Source organism: Pteronotus mesoamericanus, unplaced genomic scaffold (assembly GCF_021234165.1).
Source record: "Pteronotus mesoamericanus isolate MK-2021 breed Mesoamerican mustached bat unplaced genomic scaffold, CSHL_Meso_final scaffold_85, whole genome shotgun sequence".
NCBI lineage: Eukaryota > Metazoa > Chordata > Mammalia > Chiroptera > Mormoopidae > Pteronotus > Pteronotus mesoamericanus.
This window is the reverse complement of record NW_026555329.1, coordinates 212,618-231,966: the sequence shown is the minus strand read 5'-3', so window position 1 is coordinate 231,966 and position 19,349 is coordinate 212,618. Positions and strand designations below refer to the sequence as shown.

The 19,349-nt window shown below is 41.6% G+C and overlaps 1 protein-coding gene and 1 non-coding gene across 3 annotated transcripts in view; one reads left to right on the top strand and one right to left on the bottom strand.

Annotated features, from left to right (window-relative positions):
- SCRN1 (secernin 1) overlaps positions 1-19,349 on the bottom strand; it is a 54,613-nt gene that overhangs the window by 30,393 nt on the left and 4,871 nt on the right. For both annotated transcript variants that reach the window (XM_054563877.1, XM_054563878.1), the window contains exon 2: positions 5,244-5,403. In XM_054563877.1, coding sequence (XP_054419852.1) covers positions 5,244-5,402 — 159 coding nt within the window. In that variant the 5' untranslated portion in view covers position 5,403. The remainder of the gene's footprint in view (positions 1-5,243; positions 5,404-19,349) is intronic.
- On the top strand, positions 15,295-15,401 carry LOC129063552 (U6 spliceosomal RNA). The gene has a single exon (XR_008528346.1). It is a non-coding gene; the product is annotated as a U6 spliceosomal RNA (small nuclear RNA).

The window sequence follows — 19,349 nt, the reverse complement described above, 5'->3', positions numbered from 1 at the left end:
GATTTTACATAGTGCTTTCATATGTCAGCTCACAAGTGCTTCACAAAAACCCCTGTCCTAGTGGGCTTATGATCTCCACCTGGAAAATGAGAAAACTGAGTCTCTAAGAGCCAAGATGCAGTGAATGGGAAAGGCAACACTGGAACCCAGGAGCCTGCCTCCTGGGCCAGAACTCATCCCTCCAGATTCAGGTGATGATCAATTGCAATGGATTTATAATGACGTAAAGCGCTCCGTGTTCACAGAAGGTCGGCAAGCTACAGGGAAGAGGGGGTATCCGTGCTGGGGCTTCGAAGGATGAATAGAAGTCTGCCAAGTAGAAGATAGGACGGGAAAGACATTCTCAGGAAAGGATGGAAAAAGCAAAAGCACAGAGAAACACAAGTGTGCTGTTTGTTCTAGAAATAGCAAGCAGCTCAGCGTAGCTGGGGCGGACACTGTGAGCTGTGAGAGGAAAACTAAGAATGATGACAGAAAAGCAAGCAGGAAATTGTACAATGCTTATGGAGGTTGAGTACTGCAAAAACTTTTCCCTGTGACCCAGAGATCCTCTACAGAAGTGTATCCGTGGCGACATCCTCACGTACAAAATGGCTTGTGTGCAAAGTTCTCTGTGGCTGTACTTTCTGGACTAGCCAAGAGTACAAGTGTCCACCACTACAGGACTGATTAAATAAACTATGGAATACCTCCACAGTGGACTACTATCAGCTGTAAAAAAAATATAACTTTCATGTACAGATATTAAAAAGCTCTTCAGAATATCTTATTAAACAAAAGCCAATTGTAGCCCTTTTCTATGTTTAAAATTACACAGTTAAAAAATCAAGTTTCAGAATAGTGTATATAATGTGTTACTTTCATAAAAAAAACGGTATTTGTGTTGAGGTCATTTGCATGAAACACTTAAAGGGTGTGCAAAACATTAATGAAAAGAGTTACATAACACGTGGATCCAAACAGATTAGCAGATGGGCGAGTAAGACTTCTCACTGTAAACTTTTTTTGTATGACTTAATCTTTGAACCACATCAATATATTACCTATTCAAATGTAAAACTAGCCCTTGCTGGTGTGGCTCAGTGGATTGAGCACGAGCCTGTGAACCAAAGTGTCACTGGTTCGACTCCCAGTCAGGGTACATGCCTGGATTGCAGGCTGGGTCCCTGGTTGTGGGCGTGCGAGGGGCCGCCAACAGGTGTTTCTCTCTCACATCAATGTTTCTCTCCCTCTCTTTCTCCCTCTCTTTGCCTCTCTCTGAAAATAAGTTAATAAAATCTTTTTTAAAAAGTAAAATTACATTAGAAAGTATTGTTACCCAAGTGAGTTAAAAATTTGTGTCCACAAAAACAAACCTACACGAAAATATTTATAGCAACTTATTCATTACTGCCAAAACTTGGACACAACAAAGAGGCCCTTCAACAGATGGAGAAAAAATAAACTGGTACATCCAGATGTGGACCACTATTCAGCGCTGGAAAGAAATGTACTGTCGAGCCAGGAGAAGACATGTGAAAGATAACAAGCTGAAAAGAATATATGCTGTGCGATGCCATCTGAACGACATTCTCGGAAGGGCAAAACTATGGAGACAGCGAAGAGGTCAGTGGGAAGGAGAGGGTGAATAGGTGGAACGCAAAGGATTTTTCGGGCCGTGAAAACACTCTGCGAGATACTGTGATGGAGGCTACAGGTCATTACACACTTGTCCAAACCCCTAGGGTGTACAACACCAAGAGTGAACCTTAAAGTCATCTATGGAGGGTGTCAATACTGGCGCATCCATGATAAAAAGCATTCCACACTGAGGCACGAAGTTCTTAACAAGGGAAGCTGGGAGGCGGGGGTGGGGGTGGTGAGGGGTTATATATAGGAACTCTCTGTACTTTCTGTTCATTTTTCTGTAAATTTAAAGCTGCTCTAAAAAAAATTAAGTCTGTTAATTTGAAAGAGAGAAAGGAAAGGAAAAGTGAGCAGGGTGCCAGCTGGGAAGAGGCCTGAACGGCGTACAAATTGGCCTGGACTCCCAGCCTATAAACACAACTCAACTTCTTTAAACACGGCAGTGGAAGAGCTGTGTTTTGGGAAAAGAAAAAAAAATCTGGTGACCCTAAAACGGATAAGACTCAAGGACAAAGAGACTAGGGCACCAATAAGCAGATTATGGAAGGGAGGGGGTGGGCGTGAATGAGATGGCAGCGGCTGGGGCGGGGGAGGGGGGAGCGGGGGACACAGGGGAGGAAGCAGCAGGACTTGGTGACAGCTGCCCCTGTGCGCGCGGGGACGAGTAGGAAAACGAGGGTCAACGTTTCCCTCCTGTTTCTACATTAAACTGTGTGGCAAACAATGGAACTGTTAGAGGAAACGGAGCAAAATGAGATGGGAAAAATGGATTTGGTTTCAGACAGGTGAGGTTATTCTACCAGCAGAATGTGGATGTGGAAATGTACAGAGGCAGCTCAAGACACAGGTTTGCGACTCACAAAAGAGGTCAGAGCTGCCTGAGACACTCATTCTGGGGTGTATCAAGCTACACTTATTTATGCAAGAGACACAATTTAACCTACAGTGCATTTGAGTAGTAATAAACCAGGGGCTAAATAGTGAAAAGAAGCTATTTCCTAAAATGACTGTAACCATGAGACTAAAATATTAATTAATTAGCCTATCCACCAAAAAGGAAAACAAATTTTCTAAAATATTTATTTCAGACAACATGTATGCAATCGTCACCCCTCATCCACAGGGGCCGCATGCCTGGCAGCACCTGACCCTATATACACTATGTTTCTCTCTCTCCCTCTGCGAAAGTTTAACTTATAAACTAGGCACAGGCAAAGATTAACAACAATAACTAGTGGTGAACTAGAACAATTAAAACAGAACACTAATTTGAAAGAACATAAGCACTGCTATGTTCATTGCACAGTTATTACAATCGCCAAGATAGAAGCGGCCCAAGTGTCCATCAGTAGATGAGTGGATAAAACAACTACAGGACGTTTACACCATGGAATAACTACTCGGCCATAAAAAAGAAAAAAGTTTTACCCTTTGCAACAGTATGGATGGACCTGGAGAACATTATGCTAAGTGAAATAAGCCAGTCAGAGGAAGACAAATACCATATGAATTCACTCATACGTGGAATCTAATGAACAAACTAAACTAACAAGGAAAATAGAGACGGACTCATCAACAGAGACCAGGATGACAACTAAGGGTGGGGGGAGGGGAGGGGGGAGGGATTGAGCAAAAAAGGATAAAGGACTCACGAACATGGACAACAGTGTGGTGACTGTGGGGGGAAAGGGGTATAAGGGGACTAACAGAAAAGATACAATAAAAATTTATTTGGAAAAAATCAATATACTATAATAAAACTTAAGTGAATGTGGTCTCTCTCGCAAAATACCTTATTGTACTGTACTCACCCTTTTTCTTGTGATGATGTGACACGAGGAAGTGCCTTATTAAGTCAAGAACTTTCACCTTTTCATTTAAAGGAAGCACTTTACAGCTTCCCTTTGGCATGCCCACATTGCTAACCTCATGACGCTTGTCCTTTGGGGTCAAGATTAAGTAAAATAAGGGTGATTTGAACACAATCACTGGGACACTGTGACAGTCTGAATCCAAGATCGCTACTAAGTGACTGAAAAGACCTTTAACACCTATTCCTTGTTTTTTTTTTTTAAATAGGAATTGATGTATACTTTTTAACATGATAGAGCTATATAATTCTCAGTCCCAAAGCCAGAGTCTTACTTAACAGGGAAGTATCGGAGGCTGCCCTGCTCAGGTCAGGCACAAAGGCAAAGATACCTACTATCTCCACCACTGTTAACGTTGAACCCAAGCTATAAGCCCATCAGACAAGAAAACAATGGGAGAGTAAAGAAAGAGCAATCAAACCACCTCTGTGTGCAGATGTTATAACAGTATACCTGGAAAACCCAAAAGAACCGTTAGTAAGAGCTGACACAACCAATAAAAGAATTTTAGTAAAATTAACAAAATAATCAACATAAAACTTTGACCACACACTCTGGGCATACAGAGAAGTGAGCACTGTCATGCACTGCTGGTGGGAATGCAAAATGGTAGCCACCTACAGAAGTAAGTTTGATAATATCTAACAAAAGTACACACTTATTTACCCTGTGACCCAGCAATCCCATTTCTAGGCACCAATCCCAAAGAAATGCTGACAAAAACTGTTTTATTTAAGCTCTCAAAATAGAAATTGATGGATAGATTTTTTACTGTAATAAAAATATATAAACCAAGACCAGACACTGTGACAGATAAAGTTTTAGCACTACTCATATTACCAAAACACTGAAAAACAACCCAGATTTCCAGGATCATGGGACAGATTAAACTATGATACAACTACAGAATGGAATACCATGCAACTCTAAATGAGGAATGAAGAACATCTCTGTATACCATGTGGAGTGATCTCCAAGACCTGGTTTTAGTTGAAGAAAGCGAAGTGAAGAAAAGTGTGCTGTGCATGACATGTTACCATTCCCCTGAAAAAGGAAGGAAGGGCCTGGGTGGATATGTGTGTGTGTGTAGTTTATTACGTGCACACATCACTGTTTAATGAAAGAATAAACCAAAAAACTTCCCAAACATGGTTATCAACAGGAGAAAAAGGAAACGGAGTAAAGAAGAAACATGAAAGCTGGTCTTCTATGAATATCCAGACATCCCTCATTTTATTGTGCTGCGCTTTATTGTGCCTCACACATGATGCTGTTTTTTGTTTCGAATTGCAGTTGACACACAATAGTATATTAGTTTCAGGTGTACAACATAGTGATTACACATTTATATAAGAGACCACCCCCGATCAATCTAGTACTCAAGAGATGTTACTTTTTTTTCTTTTTTTTTTTTTAACAAAATGAAGGCCAGATCCTCCACCAGCAAAGACACTCGGTTGATTGCAGTGGCCTGGAACCAAACCTGCAATATCTCCAAAGTATGCCTGTACCTTGTTTTGTAGACTTGACTTTGGAACCATGTAAATATTTGACTTAATTATAAAATAAGTGCCATAGCAACAAACATAGACTTCTCCATATGACCCTGTTTTTAAGGCTATAAACAAACATAATGGAAAGAAGAATCAACAAAGCCAGCATGACAGCTCGGACCAGTGAACAGGCTTCCATGAAAGAAGCGAAGGTGTTCTGAGCCAAAGCAAGAGACTGCAACGCATCACTCACCTCCACCTTGCTCTCCGGTCCGTGGTCAGCAGCCGGGAAATACACAACCTCTTGTACTTCATCCCTGGGCCGCGCTGAATTTTTCCCGAATACCACGAGACCGTCCTTAGCACGCGGTGGGAAGGCCACCAAACAGCAGCTTGGAGGGGCTACCGCCATGCTGAAAAGAGAGCGGATGTCAGAGACGGCACGGAAGCGGGTCTAACGTGGAACATTCCAGCAGTGAGTCCTTCGAGCACATTCATCAGCTAAGATAGTTTTAGTACCGAACTGTGTGCAGCGAGCTCATTAGGAGATCCCGGCTGGCACATGAAGGCGGGTGCCTGGAGTCAAATTACAGAGCCACCGAGACCAGATAATGTTTGTATTCCGTGGGATTAAACGAGCTCAGATGGGCAACAGCCTGCAGTGCCAGCCAAAAGTGCAATGACGTCGGAGAAAGGAAAGTAGGTTATTGTTCCAGGCAGAAACCACATGCTCACTGCAGTCTGTCACAGCAACAAAGAAATAAATCAATATACCTTGTAACGCTGCCCCACAGAAGTGCCTCGGATCTAGGTGTGCGTGGCTGCCACGTGATAAATTTTGGAGTGATGATGGAAATGGGTCTAGGTTTAGGCTGAAAGAGACTCCCCCTTTTTACATATTTTTACTCTGTCTCAATGACATAGCCCTCAAGCATGTCCTGGTTTCCCTCCCACGCCTCCAGCTGACTAGTTCCCTTGCACCTGGACATTCAGCATCCTCACTGCGTGATCCTTCTTTCCTCCTTTTATGCTCTTTTCTCTCTGGGAAAACTCCTCCACACGCAGAGCTACCCTGTCACTGATGTGCCAGGGGCCCACGCATTCAATTGCCGTTCAGTTCTCTCCTTGAGTTCCCAAGCCAACTGCCTACTGGGTACCCAGAACGGATTTCATCGTCTTCCCCAAGTTGGTCCCATTTCCAAGGTTCCCAATTGCATGACTAGCTCCTCATCCAGCCCATGAGAACATCAAGGACTCAGGAACTATCTTACCGTCTGCTTCTCCATTACCTAACATACCACCAAGCCCTATAGGTTCGATCTCCTAAATCTCCATGGAAACTGTCCGTTTCTCTCCATCCCCACTACCCACTCCCCTCACCTGTAGTGGCCTCCTAAGGGATGACTCCAGAACAGTTATTATTCTCTCTCCAGAACATGCTCCACATTGCAGCCAAAGTGATATTTTTAACAGGAAGATTTTTTTTCATGTCATTTCTACTTAAAATCCTTTATAGGTTCCCCACAGCTCTTAGAATAAAGGCCAAAAGCTGATCACACTCAGGCCCCCTCCCCAGCCTCATTCCCGGCCACTCGCCCCCCGCCCCGTGCTCTCATCTCTAGCCCACCGGCCTTTCTCCCGTTCCTCCAACACTCCCAGGGCCTTTCCACAGGCTGCGCCCTCTTTCTTGAGCTCCCCTGTCTCTGCTCCCTGCACCAAAACCGTCTGCCTAGTTAACCGCTGCTTCTTCACATTCCGGCTCAAATGCCACCCACGCTAATTTGTGATGCCAGATATTCAATCAAATCCAAAATATTGTGTAACTATTTATTACCAACAATCAATACTTAGTTTCCGCCCACGTCCATGCCCAAGTCTAAGCAATATGAAGGCAAGGGCAACGACTCCTTTGCACACACCACTGTAAACCCAGCTCCACACAATGTCTTCTGCAGGGTAGGTTTTCAATAAATAATGAACAAGTGTTCAGTTCTCCTTAATAGTCTGACAAACTGAAGCTAACTCTCTACAACTCTTTCTCACTGCCACGCCTCTGCACCCGCTAGAATGAATGCCCTTACCTTAGTTTTTGTGACTGTCTGTCAAAATCTGATTCAAAATCCATGTCTCTCAAAAAACCGTCTATAAAGAACTTGGTCATTTTCTCAGCATCCATAAGCACTACTGTATCCAGTTCGCTCCAGGATAATGTGCATTTGTTGCTTGTAAATGTACTGCTTCCTCTTCACATAAAGTTCCCTAAGGGCAGGAGCCAAGCCGCCCAACTACAGCTGGTCTTTCCCCCACCCCCTGTATTATAGGCACTCAACCAACATTATCTATTGAGCTATCGTATTTGTGTCATTAGTTATCCAACTTAAACGTATTTTATTTTACAAATCCAAAATGTAAGTGAAAAGTAAGGCAATGTTCTCAGATAAGCAACTGGGATTCAAAATTCAGCTCCACTGCCTCCACGCTGTGTGACCCTGAGCAAGTCACTTCACCTCTCTGAGCCTAGGTTTTCTCTTCTGCAGATGTTTTGCCCAAGTCCATAGTTTTAGCATATCAAATAGCATGATGCTTGAGAACGTATTTTGCAAACTGTCAAAGCTACATGAGTATAAGATGTTTTGTTTGGGTTTTGATTTTTAATAGAGCAGCATTTTGACATTTCTATTCAGCAAGACAATCAAAACCTACTCGCCTCACTCCTAACTGGAGCCATTATCAAATTGCAGGATCAGCAACGTTCTTCGTTTAGAAACATCTCTGAGAGGGGCCGTGTTCCTACATCCGCACCCAGGTTACTTGGCCTTATCTGTGCCTGCACACCATGGCCACCAGAGCGCTCCCCCGCCTGCCCATGGCGGCCCGTGACCCTACAAACAATTCCCTCCTGGCTCAGAGAAACGGGCCCTCTCCCCTGGGTGAGAGAGAAAAGGCAGGAAGATAGAGAGACTGCAGTTTTTTCTCCCCAAAATGTTTCCCATTTTCACAAAAACTGCATTATCTTCAGACTTCAGGGGTGAGTGAAAGAAACAGAGGCTCTGTTATGTGGAAGAAAGACCCAGAATGATGATGAGATAAAATGCCTTTGTGGAGGGCTCCGAGAATTTGGGGGTGGGAGGAATTACTGGCCGAGCCAAATGAAGTAAAACAGGCCCAGACAATTTGGTGGAGAAAGGACACATTTACCTGTGTCTCTATGCCTCTCATGTGTAATATCGCTTCCCCTACTCTCCTGTTGTTGGGCCATTTCAAAAGTATTGCTTACTCACCTGTGGGAAAACTTTACTTTACTTGACCCTTAAAAATAGTAGGAATCCATTGGTCTTGTAGTTATGAGATGTATCTATAAGAAATAAATAAAATCCGCAGGGTTTTCGACCAGCACCTCCTCTTCAGACAGGACATCGGACTAGTCAGCTTGACCAAGTCATCTGGGTCACCTGACCATGGTGAGGACACAGGCAAGAGAAGCTCAGGGGTATGTGGGCCAGGAAGGCTGGTTTTCCACGGAATTTTGTGAATGATTGGGAATGCCAGAAGGGAGCAGAATTTTAATGTTTGTTGTTTAGTTTAGTGCAAGATGAACCAGCAACCTTTGCGCCACAACCAGTAGCAAACTAGCCGAGGCTAGCTGTCCATTTATTCTTCCTGGATCACCATTCCATGCTAAGCTGCAGCGATAACTTTGCTAGACCCTCTACTGCTCTCTAGACCAGGGCTGTGCAAAAGAACTTCCTACAAGGATGGGAACATTCTCTCTCCGCTGTCTAATATGGTGGCCCCTAGGCTTGTGTGGCTATTGAAATGTAGTTGGTGTGGTTAAAAAGCTGAATTTTTAATTTTATCACAAACCTTAATTAGTTTTAATTTAAATAGTCGCATATGGCTGGTAAGAAGCCTCCGTTACAACTTCCCGATAAACCCAGAAATGAAGATTTTCATACTGCGGCTCCCAATGATCCCAGAAGTACTTATCTGTGAAGTCCCCCACTTAGCCTAATGAGAAAAGGTGCTGTCATGCATATAAAATGAATTAGCCAAGAGGAAGCAGGACACTTCCAGAAGACTGAAGAAAATTAATATTGGGGAGCAGCTACTGAGCTCACCGGGCACACTGAGTTTAAGCGAGCTCTTTTCTCCAGAACCTAAGGTGATCAGAGCCCTGGAGGCCAAGTCCGCTTTCTTTGATGTAAACCTCATATCCCCACCTCCTCCGAGGGCACCGTGAAAGTGGTCCTCATCGCTTCCTGGAAAACCTTTCGGCACTTTTCAGGCCAGTTCTTCTGTCTGTCTCCTAAGCGAACTTTTGATCTCTCCACTTCTCTTCAAACCTCCAAACACCTCCTCTAAGCTGGTAGCTCACCTCCTGTTCCACAAAGGACAGGTGACTGGGGCGGAAGGCTGTGGCAGAGAGGACATGCAGTTTTGAAGTCCCTGTGGCTGAAGAAAGGGGGAGGAGTCCCTAAGTTTTTTAAAAAACAAAAGCAAACCGTGTGACCAAGGCCAGAGAGAATGGGGGAAAGGCTGGAGAGGCAGATCGGCTGGTGCACGTTGGATGAAGGCCGCCCGCCGCACGGGTGTTAGTGTCTATCCCAAAATAAACACTAAAGCCCCTGAAGGCTTTGGGGCCAGGTTTTAGGTCAGAAGAGGAACCACTGCATATAATCAACTTTTCAAACAAGTTGGCTGTGATAGGGAGGATACAGCTCCTTGGAGGGAAAGAAAGGGATTGATAAGAAATCCCCTTTCTGTGTTTCTACGCTAAGGAAATGGTCAGGAATATGGACAAGATTTATGCACAAAACTAGTTACTGCAGAGGCACTGATACAGATAAAAACCTGACTAAAAGTGAATGGCTCAGCATCAGAGAAATGGCTAAAATTTATGCTATTATACATTACATAGTGAAATACTATAGAACCATTAAAAATACATTTGTGAAATGTTTTTAATTGCATGGGAGAAATGGTTTGGAAAGAGGGCCCAAAATAAACTTATGGAAAAATATGCATAGACATAGACTAGAAGTAAATGTGCCCCAAATATTAACAGCAGTAGTCTGACCATTGACTTCTATGAGTTTTTTTCCTATTTTTCTTTAATTTCCAAGTTTGATATAGGTATTTATACTTGTATGATCACACAACTTATTTCAAGAAAAATAAACCCAAGGGACATTACTGATTTTGGAATTTTATTTTTAAAGAAAAGTTTGGTTCTACTTCTTTGTCCTGACACATCTAAAATTTCAAAACTGACAAGTTCTTATTGGAGTAATATTTAAGATGAAATTTTTTATTCATCATTATTATAGTTATTCTCTGACACTTTACTTTTTTTCTTTTTTACGGTCCGCCCAATTCGGGGAGTCACTGAAGGAGGATGCAGATTTTCAGAACTATTATTCCCACAAATAGCGGACCAGACTCCTACAACTGGCTCCTTCGCAGGAAGAGAAGAACGTGGCCAGCAGGCAGCCACATCCCTGCTGAGCCTCAGGTGAAATCCCTCTGAAAGTGATTCAAGGAAACTCAATTTTGTTCCTATTATTTATCAAAATACTGGTTAACATACCAAGTACTCAAAGTAAAAAATATATATGACAAGTTAACTCATCTATACACTGTCTGAAACATGCGTTTTGAATTTTTTATTTACAGGATTTTTATAAACTGTTAAGCTATGCATGCATGGCTCAAGAAACACTTGAAGATTTTTCTCCTTGCCCCTTCAAGAGCCTTCTGCAGCCTTATGAGATGCATATTTTCCTCCACAAAGAAAAATAAACTAAAATTCAATTAGCTCCCAATCACACATGCTAATGTAGAAAAAAAAATATTACATAAATTATTTTCATCATTTATATTTGGCTTCAAGACATAGAGCATAACCATTTGAGAATGGATTTTTGGTTGTAACTGACTCTACTGAAGCCAGCATTAAAACCAAGGGACAGAGCTTACCCAGAAATAAAGCCATGACTGATAGCTTTTTTAAAAAATTGTTTGTTCTGAGGAGCAATTCTGAAGCCATTTGCTGAGCCTGGGGACCCAGATGTTGGGGTGGGCGTTACACTCTAAGCCTGAAGCTGACCCCAGGTGTACTGAAAGTAGTGCTTTCCAAACTGTATGTTGTGGCCTTTTCCTGGGTTATAAAATCAACTGAGTGGATAAGATTGCGATTTAGTGAGTAAGATCAGCACTTTTTTAAAAAAGAAGCACTTTTTAGAAAAAAATTATATGCACTTCACATAGTGAGGGTAAGTGCTGGTCCAAGAAACTTTAAGTTCAGGTATACACACAAGTATCTGTATATACTAGGTTGACATACAACTTTTCTCTCTCACCATGGGTTTCAAGCAAAATTCTTTAAAAGCAACAGGCCTATTCTACTGAATAAGGCTTCTTTGTGCTAAATACCCATTAGGATTCTTGCCAGGTTAGCAATAAACTAACAGTTCCAATTCATGAAACACCCCCGCTTAACTCCCCTAGATGGTTAAACTGACAGCCGTTTCCCACGAAGTTTTTAAGAATATTTTAAAGTACATTTATCTATACTTTACACTAAGTGAAATAAGCCAGTCACAAAAACACAAACACTGTATAATTTCACTTATGAGGTTCCTAGAGTAGTCAGATTCATAGAGACAGAAAGTAGAACGGTGACCGCCAGGGCGGGGGAGGGACATAGGGGAATGGGAGAGATGTTGAATGGATACAGAATTTCAGTTTTGCAAGATGAAAAAGTTCTGGAGATTTGTTGCACAACAATGTGAAAATGCTTAACGCGACTTAACTGCACACTTTAAAATGTTTAAGATGGTAAATTTTACATTTACATGTATTTTACCACAATTTTTAAAATTTTATTAATTAAATAGCCACAAGTAGCTAGAGGTTACAGGACTATTCGGTGCAGTTTAACTACTGTGCTATCAGCGTGGTAAAGTAATTTCAAGCTCGATTTCTAACCATTCTTATCCCCTTTATCAAACTCCTCATAGGACTCAGAACCTGCTCTCAGGAACAAGACATTAGACTCCAGATTCCCTGGAGTTCACAGCACAGGCACTGCATCTGCCAACTGACTAGTGACAGGAGGCTGGGCGCAGGCTAGGGGGCTGGAGCGCTGCACCCCTGTAACTAGGAGACATCTTACGGAATGTCTAGATGAGGAGGGAGGAAGCCGCCTGGGAGAAAAGGTCTTTGTCCTCAAGTTCAGCGAGCAGTCATTGAGGGGTGCAATTGAGGGGTGGGAATGCTCTGAGCCGGTAGGGGCTTCCCTGCCTTTTATCTCCTTGAGGCTATGGAGTCCCGCATCAGTCACCTTTTCCGGTTATAAGAAAGCCTTAAGTTTCCTGAGAGGGAGAGATGACTGTCTTGATCGGCTTTAGGCTTATGAACTGTCTTGCAAAAAAATGTTGACAAAGTGCCTTTTACTGGCACGAGAAAATGGAACCCACGTGGGCGGCTAGGCTTCCTTCTTCCCCCAGCTCCCAGCGTTACTGGGCGGACTGCCTCAAGTGGAAATCCAGTTCTGGGAATTACCAGCTTCCAGGAAAAGCAAAGAAGAAATTATTGCATTATTTTGTTTATTGATCAATTCATTTTCAAAAGTATTGATATTCCTGCTGGGTTGAAAACAGGACAAATGATGCTCATTTATAAATTGATTTTTATCTTGTATACCTGCTATTGGATAGTAAGAAATAAATAAGGTGTGTGGGGAAGGAATTATCTAACTAAAAATTGGGTTGTAAACACCAGCTGATGAAAGGCACATAAGTTTGCTTGGACTCGTCAAGCTCTGGGTGAAAAAAAGACTCTATCAAGTATTTTCATTGAAGGCTCAAGAGAGCAGAGCATAAAGCCTGAGGAATCTGTTAGATGGTGGTAGAGGCCCCTGAATTCCGGCTTCTAGCAGCCAATGCCTTGAATTAGGAACTATCTAACGAAAGAAAGACTGTGTAAGCGGGCTTTGGAGCCGGCCTGGGTTTGAATGTCAGCCCCATGTCACCTTTCTATAAGGGGATAATGACAGGGTGGTGGTGAGGTTTAAAGGAGCAGAAACTTGCAAGTGCTTATCAAGTGCTCAGAACGCCCTCGGAGACCCAGTGAGTGCTGGGGTGTCACAAGGGTAAGAGACGGTACGGACGAAGGCCGTTCCTGTGTCAAGGTCTGATCTGCTCTGACTTTAGAAATGTGGCTTTTCCTGGCAGTGTCAAAATGTTCTTTCTTTCGTCTTTTGAAGATTTTCTTCACCGCCACTTGATGTCTTTTAAGAGCTGCTAAACGCTCCTTTTCTCTAATTTCAAGAGCAACACCCACCTCTGACGGTTCACACCCGCGGGCCTTGGTGCCAACCATGGGCAGACCCTCTTCCGGGCAGCAGGGGATGGGACGGGGTGGCAGGCTGCACCTTTGTTTGGTATGGCCCAGAGTGTTGACACAGATAGTGGGGTTTTTTTGTTTTTTTAATCTGAATATAGCAGCTAACATTTTAAAATCTAGTTTCTAGGAAATTCGGGAGAGTTTCTGCCGAATTTCTGGCTCCTCCTGAAAACTGAAAATGTCTGGCACCACGGGGTCCACGTTCCCGCAGGACGGAGACTGAAGCAGGGTAGGGGCCCCTCCCACAGTCTTCTCCACCACCTGACAATGGCCAGTGGAAGGAAGTGCCACCTCTTATCACCCTTGGGGTATTGCTTTTTTTCCCCTTTTTTCAATGTCAGGTCAATTGCACTCATGTACAATGCCTACTTGGTCCCATGTGCACAGGGACAAGAGAATGACACACTTTAGAGACAAACAGACCTTTGTTTATATCCCGACTCCAACCATCGACTGTGAGAAGGAGGCAGGTTATGAACTGTCTCTGAGCCAGAGCTTCTGCATGTGAAAATGGGTCGGATTCCCCAGTCAGAGTGTAGCACTCGTGTTTATCTATGAAAAGCATCTAGTCGTATGGCTGTATACAGCAGGCACGGATAAATGCTCACTCTCCTCCCTGCTACTTACTCACTGGCGATGGGTTTGCCAGTTTTGCACCCGTCCCTACTGCTCCTTGGCCCTCTCACCAACGGTTGGCACCCAGCACATGAGACACACTCACGATCCAAAGTGTAGCTAAAATGTGCTTCAAAAATCAAAGGAAGCCCCTAGATCTAGCCATCAGTTTTCAGAGACTACAAAGGAGGCCATGGGGATGCAATCAGCGGAGTCCACACCATAAGAGACTCTCTAGCACAACTCTGATTTCTTCAACAACTACATCAAAACCTGCAAAGAAAAAAACAAATTAAGAGACAGAGTTACTTAAGAGATACATCAACCAACTGCAAGGAATGGAAGTTCCTTGGATGCTGATTTTTTTTAAACTGTACGAAAGTTTTATAAGATAATTGGGGAAATGTGAACGCTAGTTGGCTGTTTGATGGTATTATGGAATTATTCACTGCTGAGTTATAATAATGCTGTGGTTGTGTCAGGAAAAAAAGCCCATATTTTTTAGATACTAAAATATTTCCATGGAAATGATAAAGTGAAAGTAATGCAGGGTAAGGAAGGGTGGAAGCTCAGAAGAGACAAGACTGGCTGTGTAGTAGTAATGGCTGAAGCTAGGCGACAAGTATGTAGTGGTTTACTGTGCTCTTCTCTCTGCTTTGCTGTACGGTTGAAATTTTCTATACTCAGTAACTTTTAAAAAGTAAAGCCCATGATAAGCCATTTAAAGCTCTTTTAAGGTTAGAAAAAGCACTGGAGTTACCTAACACAAAGCATGTTTTCTTGGAGCTACTACTTGTGAGTACCTTATTTGGGTCTCAGATGCCCCTTTGGAGAAGGATTCTTGGGCCAGGGGATGGGGAGGAACTTCAGTTCCACTTGTACTGTTAGCGCCCTGGGGGAAGAGGTGAGCGCCGGGTCCAGTGAACCCCCTTGTGGCACTCGGGGGCCTCAAAGGCCAGCCACATTCTGCAGTCTTGCCTCTCAATTTTATTTTCAAGAGAACGATTTTTTCTTGCAATGCCCTCTGCCATCACGATGAAGGTGGGTGAACCCCATCCCTGGTTAACTTGAGAGGGCAGAGTCTCCTTGTCCCCGGTGTGACCAGCAGGGGTGTAGGAGCCTGTGTTCTTCTCGGCCTCCAGCTTTAAAACTGGGAAATCAGACATGTTCATCAGAAGGTTTGGATTGTTTGTTGTGATTTAAATGTTTTGCTTTGTTCACTACTTTAAGGATATAAAGTCTTACTGAACTTTTTAAAAAATGCCTCTTTAAAAACAAAATGTGCACTTGCTTCAGCAGTTGCATTTACTGAAAATGGAATGATACAGAAATTATCAGCATGGCCCTGCACAAGGATGACATGAAAATTTGTAAAGTGTTCCATATTTTTACAAAGGATTGCAAGAAGTTACTGTGAACAACCATATATCAAGATATTGTACAACCTGGGTGAAATGGATAAATTTCTAGAAACATACAATCTTCCAAAACTGAAGCAGTAAGAAGCAGAAAACCTGAATAGACTAATAACAACGAGCAAAATTGAAGCAGTAGTCAAAAAACCACTGACACACAAAAGCCCCCGACCAGATGGATTCACAGGCAAATTTTACCAAGCATTCAAAGAACTAACACTTACCCTTCTCAAACTATTCCAAAAAATTCAAAAAAAGGGAAGACTCTCAAACTCTTTTTGCAAAGCCAGTATTATCTTAATCCCAAAACCAGGTAAAGACACAAAAAAGAAAGAAAATTACAGGCCGATATCTCTGATGAACATAGAAGCCAAAATCCTCATATCCAAAATACTAGCAGACCAGATCCAACAATACACTAAAAAGATCATACACTGTGATCAAGCAGGATTTATTCCAGGGATGCAAGGATGATAAAATATTTGCAAATCAATAAATGTGATACCTCACATAAACAATGAAAGACAAAAAACACATGATCATATCAATAGATGCAGAAAGAGCATTTGATAAAGTTCAGCACCTATTTATGATAAAAACACTCAGCAAAGTGGGAAGAGAAAGAGCAGACCACAAAATAATAAAGGCCATATATGAAAAACCTACTGCCAACATCTTACTTAATGGACAAAAACTAGAAGCATTTCCCTTAAGATCAGGAATGAGACAAAGATGTCCACTTTCACTTCTCTTATAAGGACTTGAATAGACACTTCTCTAAAGAGGACAGACAGATGGCCCATAGACATATGGAAAGATGCTTAATATCACTAGCCATTAGAGAGATGCAAATTAAAACCACAATGAGATACCACCTCATACCTGTCAGAATAGCTATGATTAATAAATCAACAAACAACAAGTGCTGGCGAAAATGTTAAAAAAAAGGAACCCTAGTGCATGCGATGTTGGTGGGAATGCAGACAATGCAGCCTCTGTGGAAAACAGTATGGAATTTCCTCAAAAAGTTAAAAATGAAACTGCCTTATGACCCAGTGAATCCACTGCTAGGAATATACCTTAAGAAACTGGAAACACCAATTCAAAAGAACTTACGCGCCCTGATGTTCAAGCCGCACTAGTAACAACAGCCAAGTGTTGGGAAGAGCCTAAGTGCCCATCTTGGATGGATTAAAAACCGGTGGTACATTCACACAACAGAATACCACACAGCAGGAAGGGAGGAAGGGAGGAAGGGAGGAAGGGAGGAAGGAAGGACTCCTACTCTTTGTGACAGCATGGATGGAGCTGGAGAGTATCATGCTAAGTGAAATAAGCCAGGCTGTGAAAGACAAATATCATATGATCTCACTTATAAGAGGAATCTAATAAAAAAAATAAACTAAGGAGCAAAACAGAGCCAGAGACATGGAAACAGGGAACAGACTGACAGTTGCCAGAGGAAACGGGGACGAGGAGAATAGTGGAAGGAAAGGGGAGGGGATTAGTCGAAGAACATGTATGGATGACCCATGGACATGGGCAACGGTGTGGGGATGGACTGTGGGAGCGGGGCAAGGGGTGGCCTGGGCAGAGGAGGGCAAAGGGGGGGAAATTGGGACCACTGTAATAGAATAACCGAGAATGAATGAATGAATGAATGAATAACAGTGTCCTTCATTTAACATAGATGCAAGGTAAATCTTTTGTCTCCCTTAGATAGAAAGAATTGGAACCAGAAAAGGAGAAGAGTTAAATATCATTTTAAGTAGCCAAGTATTTCTAAATCAGTAAGACTACTCAGAAACATCCGTTGGATGCTGACTGAAATGATCACAAACTGATTTGTTGTTTTGTTCCCAAAATACTGCAATCTCAGTGATTAGCAAGAGGAAATGAAAAGAGTATCTATTTAAAAACTGTAAAACCAAAATTCCAGCTAATTAACCTTATGCAACTTTACCATAATAAACCACTGCCGGAGCATTTCCCTCCCTCCTCCCAAAGTATCATAAGAATCAAAAATCAAAACAAATGTATGATACGTAGTTGTCTGTTTATGCACATCGTGGAGAGCTGGGAAATATATAAATTCCCAACTGGGAATTTCTACTGGGTTGTAGAATCACAATGTCTTGACCTCTATATATCTAGGCATTTTCAAATTTCCCACATGAAAACATAGAATTTATAATACAAATTTTTTTTAAAAAGGAAGAGTTATAACTGCAAGAATTTATTATCCCAATTTATTGCAGTTAATAATTATGGCCTTGCAGTAAGGCAAGGACTCAGGGGTTGGGAGAACCCCAAATCTTAGCCCTGGCAAATAAACTTGTTTTACCTCTCAGACATGCAATTCTGCCTCATTGCCAGATATGGTCATAATGAGAAATATGAATAAAGTAAAAGTCTAACTTACTGATTCATGTGACAGACTATTAACTAAGGAAATGTAGAGTTTTCTATGCTCAAATGGACTTTTGTATTTCAAAATCTACATTTACTCATAGGATAAATTAAGGGGTAACTGATTACATTATAAAGCTATTCTTCAAATCACTCCAGAATATATCTATAATGCAAAACATTCTAATATGAGTTTCTCAACATTTAAATATCAAAAAATTTTCATGGACACTCCCACATAGCAGTCATTGTAGTTGGTTGGAAAAAATATGTAATGGATACATGTTATGAATTTAGTAATACTTGTAATGAATGTTCATGTATTAAATAGCAATGATCTTCATACACTTGAAAAATAGTAATATATATATATATATATGGCTTATTATTTAGTCTGCGTACATTGAACATTGGGACACACATGGGTTCAAAGGACAGCTATGAAAACTCCACCACACCCAGTGAGCTTTCCATCGCTCTGGTGCATTTAAGATATTACACCATTTAAAAGAAAACTCAGGCTGCATGTTTATCTCTTTTGCAAGAACTCTTTTACAGATTTTCAAGTGAGGGAAACTATTCAACTATATAATTAGCTACATACAACTATGCAACTATATATATAGCTATGTATAACTATTCAACTACATATAAGGCTATAAAAAACTATTTAATTATATATACAGCTTTATAAAGCTATTCAAACATACATACAGCTATATACAACAATTCAACTATATATATAGCTACGTGCAACAATTCAACTACGTACACAGCTATATAAAACTATTCAACTATATATACAGCACTTCAACTATATATAGTTATATATAACTATTCACCTATATACACAACTATTCAAATATATGCATATATAAATATATATACACAACCGTTTAAAAAAATAAGTGAGAGGAAGAGAAGAGATGAGCTGAATGGCTATTTCTCATGATTACAACAATTTTTTTTTTAATGCAGGAAGGAGCAGATAGATAGCATAAGCAGGATCCCTTTTTTACTCAAATTGGCCAAAATTAGAAAAATATAGTAAGATCAAGTTCATTGTAAGGAAGCTGTTTTCCAATACATGGCAGGTTGGAAGACAGTTTTTCATCCTTCATAGTAAAAGAAAGAAAGAGTAAAAATGCTTTGCATCACATTAATGAAATACGAATTTCAGGTGCAGTTCCTCTCACTAAATTCTGCATCTGTAAAACAGGGTCATGCCGTCGACCATGTACCGTTATGGGGATTAAATGAGATAATAGTGCAGGGTATCAAAATAGGGAAACATTCAAACAAGGTTTGCTCCTTTAACTTGTTCTTAAAGATCAGGGTCCAGGACATACGATGAAAATGGAGATAAGGCAAGAAAACTCCATGAAACAGCAGGTATGTTGTGACCTGCCCAAAGCGTTCTCTGTGGGATAGATCTGGGGGCTACCGAGCCAGCTGTGTCTAGGGTCCTTCTGTCCTCGTTTTTGACATTGCTGCCATTGTGTCCCCTAATTTGG